Source organism: Parasteatoda tepidariorum, chromosome 9 (genome assembly GCF_043381705.1).
Source record: "Parasteatoda tepidariorum isolate YZ-2023 chromosome 9, CAS_Ptep_4.0, whole genome shotgun sequence".
In the NCBI taxonomy this organism is placed as follows: Eukaryota; Metazoa; Arthropoda; class Arachnida; order Araneae; family Theridiidae; genus Parasteatoda; species Parasteatoda tepidariorum.
In genome coordinates this window covers 24,064,873-24,085,009 of record NC_092212.1, presented here as the reverse complement: position 1 = coordinate 24,085,009, position 20,137 = coordinate 24,064,873, and the positions used below count along the sequence as shown (strand labels likewise).

Sequence of the window (20,137 nt, the reverse complement as noted above, 5' to 3'; positions counted from 1 at the left end):
CTCAATGAAACATATCAAGTGGTAGCAAGATGTATATTATCATCCAACTATACTTGTAGACAGTATGATGTTTTCTCATGGCAATTACATATTGTTTATTAAAATAAACTTTTTCTAAAATTTAAAAACTGAAATAAGAAAATTTAAGTTTGATTATATGTTTATAGATCATCACTTTTCAGGGCTGGCGATGAACATGTTAATTATTTTTACACTAGTGCTAAGATTGGAGGAGTCACGTAGAGGACTGATTGTAAAGACGCGGTTCCCAGTAGAACACCAAAGTCAAGCATCACTGGCTGCGGTCAGGGTGCGGGTGGGTGACCACTCTGATCAGCCTGCGCAGGGACCAAGGGTGAGCGGTATCGGTCCTCGTTAAACTGTTCTCCTGTAAAGTGCTCGACTTCGAGCGCAGGTCGTTGGACTATAAAAGCAGCAGGGGAGCCATCCTTACTGCAGAGGATCAAAATTGCGATGGCATGTCCTCGGATCATCATCAGGGATGTTTCCCAGATCGTCACCAATAGCAACTTTTAATCCTTTCAAGGATGATTTTCCTCAGTGGTAGTTAAATGGAATTTAAATTACTGATTTAGATAGAAACATTTTCTGTATTTAAATGAAGTTTATGCGTACTTTTTCCACAATAGTAATGCATATTTATATATATTAATTTTTTTTAAAAATAGTGGTGGATCAAAAAGATTATAAATTAAGTTTCTAAAAGCAAGAAATATATAGAAAGCATACATTTTACTACCACTTTAAATATAGAACTAAAATTTTACGCCAAATGCATAAAAGTTGGCAGGTATGCTATTGTGCAGCTCTAGTTAGTAAAGTACCTATCTACCTACTTAATATTGGAGGAACCCACGTTTACCAACTCGATGAATATAACAACTGGGTTCCTAGAAAACTCTAATAGTGATAATTAAAATAAGACAAAATTCGATCATTTAATAAGTTTGTGATCACTAATACGTGTTATTATGTAAAGAAAATATATTTGTATGACCATAGTAGACCCGCACCTACAGGGATTGGACAAAAATATGGAAACACTTCTAAACTAACTTTATGTAAGAAATCTTTCTTTTAATAGCAAATGCTTTGGAAGGTTTCTCATGGCAAAGCTGTTGGCACAATTTAAAAGATCATGCTCGTAGCTTATAGAAATGGTGTTATTTTTACCCATACAAAATTGGCATCGATCAAGATGAGTGTGGGAATTTAAAAGTTTCATCCCTTTTTCAAGACTATTTCAATTAAAAAAATCATTCTAATAAAAGTATTGCACTATCATTCTAATAAAAGTATTCTAATAAAAGTATAGTATCCCTTTTTTAAGACCATTTCAATTAAAAAAATCATTATAATAAAAGTATTGCACTATCATTCTAATAAAAGTATTCTAATAAAAGTACACTATCCCTTTATCAAGACCATTTCAATTAAAAAAATCATTCTAATAAAAGTATTGCACTATCATTCTAATAAAAGTATTCTAATAAAAGTATAGTATTCCTTTTTCAAGACCATTTCAATTAAAAAAATCATTCTAATAAAAGTATTGCACTATAATTCTGATGAAAGCATTCTAATAAAAGTATAGCATCCCTTCTTCAAGACCATCTCAATTAAAAAAATCATTCTAATAAAAGTAAAAGAATAATTGCTGATAAAGCTAGAAAGAAGTTATTTACCTCTTCTAATTTTGGTTGATTCGAGCTTCGCTTGAGTAAAAATGACTTCATTTCTAAAAGCTTTAAGCATAATCTATTAAATTGTGATAACAGTTTTGCTATGTAAAATCTCCCTAAACATTTGCTGCTAATAGAAAGATCATTTAGATAGAGTTTCTTTTGAAAGTGTTTTCATTTTTTTGGCCAACTCCTACAATAGCTCCGTCGAGTCATTAGTTCGTTTAAACTTAATAATGGTTATTTAAAAAAAGGCAGATCAAATGTGATTATTCAAATCTTAATAAACGATTCATTCATAACAGAACATCTCTTATAGTTAACGTATAAAAAATAGTCTAAAATCGCAGTTAAATTAATAATTAAGAAGTTACTTTTTGACCATAAAAACCCTATTTTTAATTGCTACCTAAAAAAAAATTAATATTTTGTCTTGTTACTACATTTGATAGTTTGAGACAGTTTTGCTCTTCGACCGAAATTCACAGGGATTTCTTCATTGATAAATAACAGAATTATTCTTATTGTCTATTCTAAGCCCGTGTCCCCACTATCTCGTCTCCTTTATTAGCATTAACTGTTCCGCATTAGCTTTAACATAGCCTTTCGAAAATCCGAAGAGTTGCCAGGTATGCTATTATGTTATGTTCTTGTATTATTGAATATATTCTAGATTGTCCAAATTTAATTTTTTAAAGCTTGATAATTTTCTAAGATATATCTTAATGGCTCGAAAGGGTGACCTCAAATATGCTAATTAATAAGTGTGGATGATATTTTAAGTTACGAAATCAGACAAAAAACGTGCTTTCTCTGAATAAATATTCATTTTTCCGATTCGAATTTTGATCCCCAAAATATAGGAGGTCGCCGCAATCTGGGAAATATGGTTCCAATAGATTGGCCAGGAGAGTTCTCCAAAGTTTGGACACTTCAATGTTAATTTTACTTTTTGCATATTTCGTTACATCTCGAGAAATTTTTGAGTGAACTGAAAATTTTTTGCACACATTTATAAAATTCATTTATCTAAGGATAATTCTATGCAAAAATAACTTTTAGTAAATATTTATTATTTTATTTAATAATGGTCGAAAAAAAGTTTGAATAGTAAGGTATAAAATTTTTTGCATCATTTTAAAGATTTCAATTTCAAAGGGCAAAATACACATGAATGAAACAAGATTCTAGAGCATCAAGATGAGCTGATGAGACAAGGATGGAAATAATTTTGGTATTGTTGAAATTAAAATTTTCCCCAGGGCTTCAACAACGTGCGGAAATTGGTGGAATTGCGGATTGAATTTATCCAGTTAGAATAAAGATTAATTAATATGCAGCGCTTTCTTAATGTAGAATATCAGGCAGTTTAGTGAATACCGCTGATGAAAAATTCTTGACTAAAATTTTTTCTCAATAATTTTGTACATTACCAATATTTTTTGATTATTCATGCTTTACAATTTCTCATTCACAAGAGAAGTATCTGAAAATACGTATAATGCTGTAAGTCCACAAATATCGAAAATAAGATCCTGAAAATTTTTGGGAATGGTGAACACCTGTGAAAAGGGTTAAATAGTAAAATATTGAGAAACAAATTTTTCGTTGCTTTTATACAAATCATGCCTATTTCGGGTGTGAATCTAAAATTGCTTTTGCTCCTAAAACTACAGATTTTTTAAAATTACATTTTTAGTCTTTTTTTTTATCGAAATATATAAGTTTAAAAACTTTATATAAAACAAAGGCCTTATAAATGCTGCGGCAAACTTCCAGGAGAATAAGGGCAAATCATCAGGATGAAAATTGCACAGGAATCCATGCCTGGAAATGTCGTCATACGCGGTTGGGGATGCTTTTCTATTATGTCCTGTTCAGAAGCCCACAAAGAAATCAACTCATTTAGAATATTGTCTCAACAGTTATGCGATCCCCTGTTGTAAATAACGTTTCAAAATTTATATATTTCAATGAAAAATAAACTAAAAATTTCATTCAAGGAAAAAAAAATCGTATCTAGGAGAAAGAAATCTGTTGCAGATTTGAATTCAATCGAAGTGTCTAAGATCAGTTAAAAAGTCTAATGCAAAAGAAAAAAAATTAGTTTCCCAGTGTTATCATTTGAAATTTATTTTCTCTGATTTCAAAATATATTTAGATAAAAACATATTTTTTCACCACTGGAAGATAATTAATTGATTATTTAGTAATACATTTTTTTTATTTTAAATTTTATGTTATCGTCTTAAACAGCATAAACTTTTTAATATTTTTTTTCTCAAATCTATCATAAAAAGGTTTTTCTTGTCAAACAATATTTCCATTTTCTGACTATAAAAATTCAATCATAAAAATTTTTTTACGACCCGAATTTAAGTAATTACATCAGAGACTTTTCTCTACTTTTTTCCTTCACCTAATATTTTAATTTATCGACAATTATAACATATTAATAATAAAAATATATTAAATTAAATTTATCAACTAATTCATTGACTATTTCTAATTTTTAGAGGGACTTTTTTCTAATTCTTTCCTTCTCCTTGTATTTTAATTTATCGACAATTATAACATATTATTTATAAAAATATATGAAATGAAATTTATCAACTAATTCATTGACTATTTCTAGTTTTTAGAGATACTTTTTTCTAATTTTTTCCTTCACCTAATATTTTAATTTATCGACAATTATAACATATTATTAATGATATTAATTGAAATTTATCAGCTAATTCATTGACTATTATTCATTTCTTTCTTATTGTTTATGACCAGATGAAATTTTTTCTAATCTTGATTGATGAGAGATCAAAAATCTTCATTGGTGACTTATTTTACCGATTTAGTCATAATTTATCCACCCAATTTTAAGTAATTTTTCTCTAATCAATCATCAAATATGCTTTATGATTTACTCTCACATACGAAATATTCTTTTTCACGGATAATAAGAATATATTACTAATAAAAATCATATAATTCGATTTTTACCGACTAATTAACTGACCAATTACTTTTGCAATTATTTTTACTTTTTACGATCACATAAAATTTCTCTAATGATTATTGATAAGAAAACAGAGGTCTCCGTTGGCAACTAATTTTAGCGATTTTTAACGATTCAAATTCAAAAAATTTTTCTCTAAAATATCGCTAAAATATTTATTCTCGTTTTTCCAATACTTCTATTTGCAGATAATAATAATATATTATTCATGAAAATTCGACTTTTATCAATTAATTCAGGAACCAATGTATATATTTCTCTTTNTTTTTTTCGTTTTTTTTTTTTTTTTTTTTTTTGCGACCAGATGAAAACATTTCCGCGAGCATGATTGATGAGAGATCAGAGGTCTCCTTTGGCGACTTATTCTAGCGATGTATTTTCGATCCCGGCACCCTTTTCGACCACCACCAAAGCTCCTCCGAAAGGATGCGAACATTCCATTTTCCCCATCATCTAGTCATCTGCTTCTATCTCCATCCGTCTCAGCTCTCAATGCATAATATTCTTTTAAGTGCCCCCACAAAAATAATGCGTTTGGCGCCGATCCATGGTTTTCAACAAATCTATTTTTGAGCAGATTTTTCTAGTTTTACACACGCGCACCACCCTCGCAGATATTTTTCTTTGCATCCACTCCCGCGAGATGAAATTCTTCCCTTGTTTTGCTCCGGATTCTCCCTCAGACGGTTGTTGATCCGTAGAGCACCTGGTTTACGGCCGCTTTTCAAGAATTCTTCTAACGTCGTTGGAGTCTTCCACGCTTTAACAGTTGATCACGGATTAATGAATTATGTGTTGTTTGTTAAATTGCACGACTCAGCATTATTCAACATGTGCAATAATAAATTCGATCGATGCGTTTTATTAATTTTCTGCAAACGATTTTTGTAAGCGAAAAGCAGACGATATTTATAATGCAAGTGAAAGCGAATTATATAGATTATATTTGGAATAATTCTTATTTTTTACTTGAAATTTAAAATCGTCAAGAGCTTTTTTAAAAGCAAATTGTGAAAAAAAGAATTTTTTGTTGTATGTAAATGAGAATTAAATAAGACTAAAATTTTATTTCGAGGTTTGGTGTAAAAACAGAATAAATTTTAGTAGTAAACTTCTGATTTCAATTTATTTAAGTGTAAAATCACTATTTTTATATGAATAGATTTTGTATTGCTGATGTTCGTTTTAAAAATTAAAATTGTGAAAGCAAGTTAAAATCTTAGCAAACAACCACGTAGTAAGTGAAGACGATTTTTGACAAGTTTTAAGCCTTCTTTTTAGAAATAATTTAAACTTTTTTAAAAACGAAAACGGGAACAATGGACATTCTTTAGAAATATACCCCTTTATAAAAATTTGAATTAGTTCGCAATAGGAACTAGATATATAACCCTGTTATAATTTAAGAATTAAAAACTACCTAAATACGATTGAAAAGCGTTCTCTATCTAACATTAAAATCAAAAGATTGAAAATTGTATTATTTTCATGACCAATAAAATGTTGATAAAAATGAGATCATGAGAACAACGATTAATTTTTAATTAAATCTATATCTTTTCATTTTCATTTGTTTGAATTTGAACTTGTAGAAACTGATATGAAGTAAAGGCAAAGAATTATCTTCCAATATTAAACAGCACTGCAATTACTTTTGACTTAGAACAAGCAAAATACTTAGCACAAATACTTTTTCTTGATACGAAATTTTATTTGAAACAGTGACCTTAAATTGGGTCACCTTATGTAAGCTAATCAAATAAAGAAGACAAAGTGGAGTCCGGCAAGAAATACCCGGGCTCAACTATGGGTAAAGTGCCTAAAAAGAGCCGGAAGATGTTCTTAAAACGGTCATCTTCCGGGACAGTAACTTCTTTCAAAAAACTTCAACTGTCTCTTTTGAATACTGATATTATGAGAAAAGCATGCACTGGACGAGCGTCGTCTACCTTGTTGCCAAAGAAGCCCATAGAACTTTCTAAGTTTCCAGAGTATATGGAAATGACCAGGAAATATGATGTGATTTTGAGAACTGAATTTCAAGTAAGTACTTTTATCTTATCTATATGTTGTCGCTAAAATTCGAAAGTCGTTAATGCATATTACTCAGATTATCTGCAAAACGACCAAGGTGATCCGTTAAAGTACGGAATCAAGTGTTTTCCGCAATTTACCTGGGTAATGTGCGCATTAACAGTTTCGGTATCATTAAAGTTCAAAAATTTGTTTCTCTCAGTTTATCAGCTATTTTCTTGACCGATTGTTTAATCGAATTTATTGTTTGACCGAAAAATAAATAAATGATACTATTTTAGTTTCCATCAAAGTAATAATATTTAAAATTATTTTCTATTTTGTATTATACTTTTTAAAGTAGTTGATTTTATTAACTGATGTGTAGATTGTTCGATTGCAGTATATGGATTTTTTAGATATCTCAAAATAAAATAAATAGCATTATGTTAGTTTAATCATACAGAAATGTTAATGTTGTCTTAGTTCTTATTTTCATTTTAACAATTGCCTATATTATGTAATGTGCAGATAATCTAGTTAATTTGCAGATTATCCAGGATTTCGAGAAATTTTTGGCACTTTAACGATGCACCCCAGTTATTCTGCTCATTCGTTAGATTATCAGTAGAATAACTGAACCTTAGCATTATACAGTATAGCGGTTAGTGTAGTGTTTAGCGTTCATCACTTTAGCGTTAACAATGTTTATATTTTTAAAATATCTTTTTACTCTGCAAAGTTCAACACGAAATGCTTTGGGTGAATTAATTCCAAAAATTCCTACCCGAAATTAATTTTATGGAATATGTGTCTAAACCTGTTGCAATTTAATAACATTACAATTTAATAATACTACAATTAAGGTTTCTAAAAATGTGTTACTAATTATCGAATAGTTTTTATAGTTAAGTCTAGTCAGTAATTTGAATGCCGATGAAATTGATGTGTGCTGTTATTACACATTATTATTTTAAAACTATAGAAAATTGCAGTGTTAGAACGTGCGTTTGAAAATGCAAAAATAAGTGCGACAAAAACTAATGATTTATAATAATAAAATGAACAGTTTGTCTGTGTGTGTGTTCCCCTCTTATAACTCAAAATACATTTATTCTATCTTCCTGAAATTTGGGCAGTGGCTGCAAGGGGTAAATTTTGCCCCAAGTCTAAAACTTATTCGAAATTCTTAATTAATTTGCTCGGTAGATCCATATGAAACGAAATTTTTTCATTACCTTAGAACAGAACTCGCCATTGATAGAAATGAGACTGCTGCAGACGATTTTCTTTCTTTTAAATATTTGAAAGATTACATCAGTAAGATTTGTTAGCTTATAGCTTTCATAAAAAGGAGTTTTTTTACGCATTCTTTAATATTTTATTATATTTCGGTCATTATGAATCAGATAAACTCAATAATCAGCACAAACATGATAGCGTTGGTGGATTACGTCATCAAATCAGTATTTCTAAAGCTAAGGCCCCTATACTATGTCTAATTCAGGGGCTCTATCTAAAGCTTTTAAAACCACGTAATTATTTTGTTTATAGTTATGCTTTTAAAACGTGAATCTATAAAATTGAATAATTTGAAATGAACAATAATAGAAATAAAAAAGTAATTGAAATAAAAAAAGTAATAAAAGTTGTGTATTGAATAGCAAAATTAATAATGAATTGGCACCAATTCTTTTACGAGAAACGTAAAAAAAATCGCCACATTATTATTAGAGCCATTGATGCTTAATTAGTTTTGGTAATAGACACAACTATTATTATGGTAGCTGGCTAAGTTTTAATAGGTAAGAAATCTTCAAATATGGATAAAATGACCCGCGATGGCTCAGGGGATAGAGCGTCCGGCTTCCAATGAGGTGAACCGGGTTCGAATCCCAGTCGATACGAATTCCGCATCCGGCTTGCACCAGCCAGAGTGCTGATGTGAAATATTCTCAGTAGTAGACGAATCATGGATCAGAGTCCCCTTGCCGTCAGGCTAACCGTGGGAGGTACTCGTGGCCTTCCTCTCCATGTAACGCAAATGCGAGTTAGTTCCTTCATAAATTGTTCATAATTTGTTGTTTTCCAACATTGATTCTGTTCTACATTGCAAATTATTATTTTTTTTGTGTGTGATATGTTTTACTTTACTTTATTTTGTGTAATATGTTTCAGCACCTGACTATGTTTCGATTTCTGTATTTACCATAATAATTTCAGTATTTGATTACCACATTCTGATCTAAGAAAAAAAAGCAATTATTTATAAATTATAAAATAACCCCTGGTGCTATCGATGCTTCTGCGCTGTTCCTTGTAAAGCACGTTTGAAAAAACTAGTTAAGTTTTCGCATGATGTCATAGCCCAATGGCTTCAAAAAATGAAACTACATGATTAATAAATCAATTTTGGCGACGATTTTGGTGACAATTTTTATAAAAATATTAAGTATGCATATAAAAATATTAAGCACACGTGGCAATTCGTGCAAATCAATAAGTTTTTACTACATTCTGATTTAAGAAAATACAATTATTTAAAAATTATGAAATTATTCCTTTAGGGGCTAAAGCTAACGACGCTTCTGCGCGGTTCCTTGCAACGCACGTGGGGAAAAGGTAATTAATTTTTCGCATGTCACAAGCCGAGTAGCTTTTTTTGTTTATTTATTATTTTAATTTTACATTATTATTAAATATTAATATTTTTTCTTTTTTACAAAAAAAAAATCACTGCTCTGCATTGAGCCACATGTTTAAAATTGACTCTTTATGGCAAGTCCTTGTAAAAATAACTGCAGATGGACTCAGATGAGCATCCATTACTGAAGAAAAATACTCTTATACTGAAGAAAAATATCCATATATAATCAAATGGTGCAAACCATATAATATTAACCTATGAGATAATTATAAAAGTATGTGATTTTATTTAACATCTAAAAAAATCATTTCCAATCTAATATTTTTTTTGTAAATTTTACAAAAGAAAAAAAAAACAATTGTAATAATAAGAAAACTTGTTTGAAGCGCTGAAAAATGACTTTTACTCCTTAAAAGCAACCTCCCTAGGCTGGTTACGATGAAGCAGATTTATACCAACCTCAAAACAATCTCAAGTTTAAATAAAAATTATATTTCGTCTCCAGTTCCATCACTATAATTATGTAATTGTACAAAAAATAATTCTTACTAATAAAGCCAAATATGCGTGCGATATAAACTTTTGTGGCAACATGTACAATACACCTGGGTGCAATTTTTATGCTAGAATTGAAAACTAAGCTTGTAGCTACTTGATGCACGAATTACAAAATAATTTATTATTTACTGATAATGCAAATTTCCGGCATTACATTTTACCAATAATGTGAACTCCAAACATGATCATCAAGATTTACTCTTAAGTTAAATTTCTATCATAACCATAGTAACAATTCCTGGCGTCATTATTATATTATCTTACTCATGAAGCTAATTCCCTACCCGATCCTTAAATTTTATACACGATGTAAATTCTGGTTAGTACCATTATATTTTACACATTATGTAAACTCCTGTCATGAACTGGTTAAAATTACTGATATGAATATTACATTTTAATCATTATCTAAATTCCCGACAGGGCCCTTATATTTCATTCCTTGTGTAAATTCCTGCCTTCATAGTTTACCCATAATGTCAATTCCTGAGGAGCACACTGGAACGAAATCACATTTCATCTATAAAAAATCTCAAAAAAATTAAANATGCATTTTGCTGGTAGATGTCTTTCAGTTTTTTGCAAGATTTCGTAGTGTTAGATCCGACACGATATTAAGAGGTATCTTATGACTTTTGTCACCTCAGTCTATAATGGATAATTCATGGGTAATACGTTTAAAATTTTGTTGTTTTCCAACATTGATTCTCTTCTACATTGCAAATTATTATTTTTTTGTGTATGATATGTTTTACTTTACTTTATTTAGTGTAATATGTTTCAGCACCTGACTATGTTTCGATTTCTGTATTTACCATAATAATTTCAGTATTTGATTACCACATTCTGATCTTAGAAAAAAAAAGCAATTATTTATAAATTATAAAATTACCCCTGGTGCTTCTGCGCTGTTCCTTGTAAAGCACGTGTGAAAAAGCTAGTTAAGTTTTCGCATGATGTCGTAGCCCAATGGCTTCAAAAAATGAAACTACATGATTAATAAATCTATTTTGGCGACGATTTTGGTGAAAATTTTTATAAAAATATTAAGCATGCATATAAAAATATTAAGCACGCGTGGCAATTCACGCAAATCAATAAGTTTTTACTACATTCTGATTTAAGAAAAAGCAATTATTAAAAAATTATGAAATTATTCCTTCAGGGGCTAATGCTAACGACACTTCTGCGCGGTTCCTTGCCACGCACGTGGGGAAAAGCTAGTTAATTTTTCACATGTCACAAGCCGAGTAGCTTTTTTTTGTTTATTTATTTATTATTTTAAATTTTTTTTTTTTAAAAAATCACTGCTCTGAAAAGCATTGAGCCACATGCTTAAAATTGACTCTGTATGGCAAGTCCTTGTAAAAATAGTTGCAGATGGGTTCAGATGAGCATCCATTACAAATCAGCATGCGCTTATACTGAAGAAAAATATCCACATATAATCAAACGGTGCAACCCGTATAATATTAACCTATGAGATAATTATAAGAGTATGTGATTTTATCTAAAAAAATCATTTCCAACCTAATTTTTTTTGTAAATTCTACAATAGGAAAAAAAAAAACAATTGCAATAATAATGAAAAAACTTGCTTGAAGCGCTGAAAAATAACTTTTACTCCTTAAAAACAATCTCCTTAGGTTGGTTACGATAAAGCAGATTTATACCAACCTCAAAACAATCTCAAATTTAAATAAAAATTATATTTCGTCTCCAGTTCCATCACTATAGTTATGTAATTGTACAAGAAATAATTCTTACTAATGAAGCCAAATATGCGTGCGATATAAACTTTTGTAGCAACACGTACAACACACCTGCGTACAATTTTTATGTTAGAATTGAAAACTAAGCTTGTAGCTACTTGATGCACGAATTACAAAATAATTTATTATTTACTGATAATGCAAATTTCCGGCATTACATTTTACCAATAATGTGAACTCCAAACATGATCATCAAGATTTACTCTTAAGTTAAATTTCTATCATAACCATAGTAACAATTCCTGGCGTCATTATTATATTATCTTACTCATGAAGCTAATTCCCTACCCGATCCTTAAATTTTATACACGATGTAAATTCTGGTTAGTACCATTATATTTTACACATTATGTAAACTCCTGTCATGAACTGGTTAAAATTACTGATATGAATATTACATTTTAATCATTATCTAAATTCCCGACAGGGCCCTTATATTTCATTCCTTGTGTAAATTCCTGCCTTCATAGTTTACCCATAATGTCAATTCCTGAGGAGCACACTGGAACGAAATCACATTTCATCTATAAAAAATCTCAAAAAATTAAAATAGATTAATATTGAAGCATTTCACGGCTTTCAACTTCCAACTGTTACAAAATATATGAATAAGGTTCATTTTCTAACAGAGTTTAAAATATTAGTAGATGATCACTTGAAAAAGTCAGACTTTTTGACTTTCCAAAAAGTATTAATTAATTGTTATTAATTAGTTGTTTGATATACCACAAAATAATATAAAATGGCTCTATGCATTGTTGGAAACTTTTAAAGCTACATTTGTAAAAAGGTTTTTTAAATGTGTTTGTAAAAAGTAAACCAAAGCTTAAAATAATGGGCACGAAATTTCATTTTATTTTATTTATTTTTAAATTTTACTGCATTTTATACTTTCTGCAGTTTAATTACGAAAAAAATTGCAAACAGTCATTTTTAGGAAAAAAACGGAAGAACTATTTTTGCAAGCATGTACTTGTATTTTAAAGACTAATTATGTCTTGAATTAGGTTCCACTATTTGCAAAATTTAAAAAAAAAGGTATATTTAGTATTTAAAAGAGGTTACCAAAAAACACTCAATTTAATGCAGTTAGTGAATTTTCTTTTAAATTCATAAGTTAAACTATATTCAAGCAAGGGGTTTTACAAAGGATATTTGCTAATCTCAGCGGCATAGAAAAAGTGTACTAAAAGCATTAGAATAAACGGAAAAATTTTAAGTTCCGAAACAAAACAACACAATTCTAGCAAGCATCTAGGTCTTATTGAACTATTTCCATGTCCTGGTTGTCAAAACCATTTTAATTCATATTTATTAAATGAAAAGATTCAAATATTAAAGTACACTCGTTGCCACTATTGGTAATATTGTTTAAAACATTTTAAACTTGATAGATATAAAATAATACTGCGGATAATGAGTTAAAAAATCAATTTTCTAGCGCAGAGTTAGCAACCATGAGGTTATATTCCGTCATTTAAAGCTTTAATGAAATAACAATTAAGGTAAGCGGAATCTATTTAAGTTTGTCAGCACTTTATAATATAAATGCATGACTTCCTGGAGTTACATGTACAGTGCACAAAATAAAAATAGGAAAACTTTAATTACTTTAGATCTTGTGATGGAATTGGCATATAATAGCATGATAGGATAATTTTGTTGTTTCTAATCATAATAGGATAAGCTAAGCTTGCCGGCCATTGGCTTTTTACGAATTAGGTCAGAAGGTGCACCTTTCGTTTGATAAGAGAGCACCGCAAGGGTGAAAGTATGCCTTAGCTCTGAACCCCACGGATGAGTGACAGCCCCACTCATTCGTGAGGCCATTTCCTCAATTTAAACGTTGATCTGAATGGGAAGGAAATTTTCTCCATATCCCTGTTTCTCTACCGAACACAAAATGTTTGACTCAACAGATTTTACAAGCACATATATCACATGTACGATATATTTGGCGAGTTTTACAGGAGTCGAGCATTGAACGTCGGCCGCTCCGGACCGGAGCTCGATTCTCTAACCACTGGGCTATTACGGCCCGAAGCTAACTTTAAATATGCTAATTAATTCGTACAGTTAATAAATCAGACACAAAAAGAAACTTTCGCTTCATTTCTCTCGCATACAACAGCTTTATATAAAGTAGGATTTGACTCAGTTTATTTCTAAAAGTATTTGCTATTTTTGAATAAATCTAACCGGTTACTTTGAGTTTTGTCCGTTTTTGCCACCACCTAAAAGGTTGAATAATCAGACAGATTCAGCATCTCATGCTCTTAAAAAGTTACTTCCAACTTTCATTCTAAAAGCTATTTTTAAAAACAAAACATTGGATGAAGTTGAGTTTTATACACGGGGCCGGAAGGAAGCGCTCCCAGCCTTTTCAAATCTCAAGTTGTAAACACTCACTCGAAAGCGCACTTTTCGAACAATCCAGTTTATGGTTTCCGCGTGGCATCTTAATTTTTTTATATTTGATAATTATTTTATTTTTCAATATTCAAAATAACTCTCTCTTTCTCTCTCTTAAAATAACTTAAAAAAACAAATTAATACACATTAAAAGAAACTTAATGCATGATAATATCCGATTCATAATATCCAGAAATTCAGGAGCTATTTCCTTGGCAATGGAGAAACCGGTTTACTTAAATTGAACCATTTAAATTCTTAATTACTCAGTAAATATTTATATGAATTTTCATTTTAATGTAAAAATGAAATTTAAGAAAACAATTTGCACATTACCAGATATAATATTTCACATTACAAATGAAAGTACATAGTTGAAATATTTTAATTCTAACTCGATTCATTATGTACAGAAAAAGACAAGTATCGTATGATTGTTTTGGGGATTTTCATAGGACAGACTAATGCCATGATATAGTAAGCATAGAAAATACAGTTATCTTTTGTTGTTATTAACACAAAAAGTTATAATAATATTTAATAGCAAATTATTTATCTATTCTTTATGCAGCAGCATTAACCAGTAATTTTAATTTATCATCTCTCGTTAAAATTATTCTCTGTTATTTTAACATGTTCACGCCGGGGTGACCCACCGGAGGGTCTCGCTAGATTGTCTCATCTTGGCAGCGCACCGAAGTAAAAACTGGTGACAAATAAATTTCATTTTTTAGATTTTTTCCGGGAATAATAAAAATCCATAACTACCAATTATTTTTAACGGATACAATTTTTATACTGAATTGCTTCTTCGCCGTGATAAATTTCCTTACAGAAAATTGTTATTGTTGAGAATAGATTAACTCCTCCCGAATATTATCTAATATTGAAATAGATCTTCTACCAGTATTTTCTCTTTTCCCGGCGTGAACGTGTTAATACAGTTTATATTAAGTGGTATTCAAAATTAAAAGCTCAATACTTTAAGTGTGTGTTGTTCGTTGATAGATAAGGTAGAGATGAACCGGGTACCCAGCCAAATTTTCAATACCTGGGTTGGTGAGCAAAGCGAAAAGGGGATAAATATACTTGTATTTATTAAAAAAGTCAAAAGGGCAGTTCTTAAACGAATAGGCATAATATAAAAGATCAAGAAAACTTATTAAACCAACAGAATTTTTTCACCTTTTTACGTACGAGAACGATTTTTTATAATTTGAGCGGCTTTCCGTGTCTCAGAACTCTCCCATTCTCTTTCAATATAATAATTCTTAAATCAATGAAAGAGAAAGATTCTCATTCTCGCAAAAGCGCTTCTGGCAACGTTGGAATTGTTTGAAAAATTTCATAAGCCAATATAATGGATTACATTTTGGGCAAATCTGTTATATAAAAATCTGTTAAATCTGTTATAGCGGAAGAATTCTTAAACTGGGAATTCTTCCGTGACAGTAATTATGCATGGTTATACATTTAAGTTTCTTAAGTTGTATTTAAACTTGGTAAAGAGAATTTCGAGGCACACAATCTCAACTTTTACTCTTTCTGAGGATATTTTCCCCCAGTGATAGTAAAAGGACAATTGAATTATTATTATAAGTAGAAATATATTTTTCTTTTTCAGAGTTTAAACGCATAAACTTGCTGAGGCGCCAACCATTATGGAATGTCTGTTATATTTTATTTAAAGTTGTAGTTAATTTATAAATATAATTTCAAACATTGAATTTTCTAGTTTATTTAAAATGATTCTGATCATCACTATCTTCCAAATAAATATTTAAAATAAATATGTTATATATAAAATACACGTTATTCAAATGATAGCATGTTTAAATTTTGGTAAATGACTAAAACTGTTTTTACCAATAATTGTATTTCTATTTATTATCTTTTACCAACCACTTAAAATATTCATCCTCGGAAAAAATTATGAGAAAAAATTAGCATAAATTTGTCAACTTGTTAATATTTAGCGGAACGCTCTTATTTGAATGTTTATAGAGTGGTAGTAAGTTTTATGATTTAACATTTTATTATTGATGTAATAAAGTAAACTAATAACGAATTTTTCCGCCATTACATGCAAGCTGCTTAAATATATACATAAAATCTATTATTCAGAGAAGTCAACTTGCGCCGGACAGCGAATTAATGTTTTCGAATGGCAGTCTGTTTATGTATGATTCTAGGTTTAATAAGTTTGATTTCTAAGATTTTTACTCATTACTACTTCGAAATAATTCAAAGGCTTAGGTGGTAAGACACTTTTTTACAGTTAAGCCAGGGCCTCCCTAACTAAGCCGTAACGCCAGCCAAATGCTGTCCGTAGCGTGGAGGTTTCTGGTTGGAATCCCACCATGACCCTAAATGCATTCTGCTTGATGTTCTTCACTGGATTGTTCTATCTGTTCTTCTACTTGACAAATGTTTATAAGCCTAAATTGAGCACACAAGCCGGCAAATATATATGTAATTTCAATAAAGCTACTGTTAAGCAGTGTTGGGTGTTTAAAAAAGTTGTCCAAAAAAAAAAAAAACCCGAAAATCTTCAAATTTTAGTTTGTATTTCTCTGCCGTTTTTTGAAATATTTTATCGAATCCGGAACAGTTAGCTGTGCAAGAAGTTTTTATGTGCGGGTAAATTAAGTTTAACTAAAATTATTATTTCTCTACCGCTTTAAATATTTTGTTGAGTGTGGCTGGTATTGAGGTTGCTGGTTTAAAAGCATGTGAAATTCATTAAGAGCGTCGGATTTCTTGAGCTATATACATATCTTTGGAATTATTAATGGATGTGATAAATACGAATGAGCATTTCAAACTTTTTCTACGTTTGCAGAAAACTAGTATAAGTTTTTATTAATCTAAAATTCGAGAATTTATGTTCCCCAATGGGAATGTGTTAATAGTTCATCAGCCTCAAATCAAGGCTCTTTAAAGTCTCATTTATCATGCTTAAGTGGATTCACTTAATGATATCTTGATTGTTGGCTGAAGAGCATACAATTAATTGTATTTGAAAGACAATGGAGTTGTAACTTTTTTCATAGCAAATAAAAAAAATGCCGCCAAACAGCCAAGATTTTTTTTTAAACTGTCACCAAATACACCGTGATGCTTTGATATATTAGAGTTAAAACACTAATATATCAAAGCATCACGGATTTTAATGTTTTAACAACATTGAAATTAATTTAAAATGTAAAAGTAGTATGAAATGCATAAAAATTATCAATAATACAAAAAGTAGTATGCAATATATATCAATAATATAAAATGAAATATAAAATGCTTACCAATAATACAAAATGTATTATACATTGTACGAGTATATCAGTAATATAAAATGTAATATAAAATGCATACCAATAATACTAAATGTATTATACATTGTATATGAGTAATATAAAATATGGAATATAAGATGTATAATTTATTCAAAATCTAGTACATGAAGTATCATTATTACGAAATGTATAATGCATCATTAATACAAAATGTACTGGACAGAATGTATTCAAAATCTGTTATACTAGGTGTATTACTAATATAAAATGTAGCATAAAGGGAGTATCATTACTTCAAAATCTGTTATACTAGGTGTATCACTAAATAAAATGTAGCATAAAAGGAGTATCATTACTTCAAAATCTGTTACACTAGGTGCAAATATAAAATGTAGCATAAAGGGAGTATCACTACTTGAAAATCTGTTATGCTAGGTGTATCACTAATATAAAATGTAGCATAAAGGGAGTATCATTACTTCAAAATCTGTTATACTAGGTGTAAATATAAAATTTTGCATAAAGGGAGTATCATTACTTCAAAATCTGTTATACTAGGTGCAAATATAAAATATTGCACAAAGGGAGTATCATTACTTCAAAATCTGATATACTAGGTGTATCACTAATATAAAATGTAGCATAAAGGGAGTATCATTACTTCAAAATCTGTTTTACTAGGTGTAAATATAAAATGTAGCATAAAGGGAGTATCATTTCTTCAAAATCTGTTATACCAGGTGTATCGCTAATATAAAATTTAGCATAAAGGGAGTATCATTACTTCAAAATCTGTTACACAGGTGTATCACTAATATAAATGTAGCATAAAGGGAGTATCATTACTTCAAAATCTGTTATACTAGGTGTATCACTAAATAAAATGTAGCATAAAAGGAGTATCATTACTTCAAAATCTGTTATACTAGGTGTAAATATAAAATGTAGCATAAAGGGAGTATCTTGACATCAAAATCTGTTATACTAGGTGTATCACTAATATAAAATGTAGCATAAAGGGAGTATCATTAACATAAAATATAATATATAGGGTGCATTATTAGCACGATGTAATTTACGGGATGTATCATTAAAACAAACGAGCGACATGATGTAATGAAGCAAATATTTTTCGTCAAAGACGGTTGCTAAAGTAAACGGCGTTTGCATATTTGCCAACTTATGCGCACTTCAAAAAAAGTTTTTTCCCAGTGGCAGTGAAATATCTATTAAAGCGATATTGCCAGCAAATACGTAAATCATCTATCGCCAGCACTTAATTCACAAAAAGATAATTATATCTGGTCTTTTTTGTGTATGTTTAAACTACTTAAATGTATTGGTAAATATAAAGTTGATTGAATCAAATTTGTTAAAAATGGAATGAAGCATCAATTCAAAAATTTTCAATAAATATTAAAACGCAACGCAATAAATATTAGAATTTAATATTAGAAGTTGGTAGATATGCGATTTCTTTAAAAAGCTCTATATACTTGGTTTTCTTTAAACTAAACCATAAGTTTGGAGATAACTGTTTACAGTGCTCTTGAAGCACAATTTGAAAACCCAGCGTGTGACTAAAACTATCATTAAAAAAACTTGAAATTGTGCTAAATATCGAAAACCATTCAATGTTATATTACATGATACTAATATGATTTATAATTACTTCAAATTTTTTGCACTGCGTTTTAAATTTAATTAATGGTATCAGAAGCATTCACTGACTATGCGCATTAAATACTGTAAAAGATAAAAAGTTTTGAAATCTGATAGCTAAACATATTTTTCTTTTTATTAAAACCTCTTTTTTTAACGACGGATTAAGATTTTTGTCTTTTTTATGTACAGTGTGGAAAAAAAAACGTAATAACTTTTGATCTAATAGTAGGATTTTCACATTCTACGACTCAAATCTTATTGGCTCGAAGAATGGTTTGAAAAATTCGCATGGATATGCTTATAGATATCAAGATGGAAAAGAGTAAAACTGGTAGGAAAATCATTGCCTTGTGCCTTGCTTTCTGGAAGATAAATATATTGATGACTACCAAGTTTTTTTTCTGTTACAACACATGTATAGGGCTGTTTTCTTTACCACAGAGAAAGCAAACAGTGATGGATAGTTTTTAATTAAGAGCTGTACGAGGTCATTCAACAGGGTTCGTACATACGCAATTAGAAAAAAATTAATAACTGGTACAAATTTTGCTATAAAGAAATTGAAAATTTCTCAATATTAGCTTCCAGTATCGAAATAAAATTCATTATACGCCAACTTCGGATATATGCATTTTTACTTGTAGAAAATAAAATATTCTAGTAGCTACAACAATGATAATATATTGTAATTTTTGTAATTAATTAGTAATTTTTCCTGGTGCGCGTGTGCGCTGTTCTAATCTTCACGAAAACCAACTAAAAATGAAATCTTTCTACTACCAGTTATTTATTTCTTCCCTTTTTTATCATCCCTGTTTGCTGCAATATTTTACACTTGGCTTAAAAAAATTTGTTTTAAATAAATTTACCAGTGCTAAATAGGAAAAGTTTCTACATGTGCATAAGAATCTGATAGCAAATGTTCTACTTTGTAATTAAAACACATAAAATGTGTCTTAAAAAGCCTTAATACCTACAATAACTAAATAGTATGAAATAGATAGGACTATATAATTTTGACGTTTTAAAATTTATAGGATATTTTTTCTTTTTAAAAACCAACT

General features: G+C 29.6%; 1 protein-coding gene across 1 annotated transcript in view; it reads left to right on the top strand.

Moving 5' to 3' along the window:
- Positions 1–5,147: 5,147 nt before the first annotated feature.
- Positions 5,148–20,137, top strand: part of LOC107437461 (protein tyrosine phosphatase 36E) — a gene marked incomplete in the record, with an annotated part of 142,150 nt that continues 127,160 nt past the window's right edge. The window contains 1 exon segment of the mRNA XM_043050753.2: positions 5,148–6,759. Within this exon segment, the coding sequence (XP_042906687.1) occupies positions 6,523–6,759 (237 nt within the window).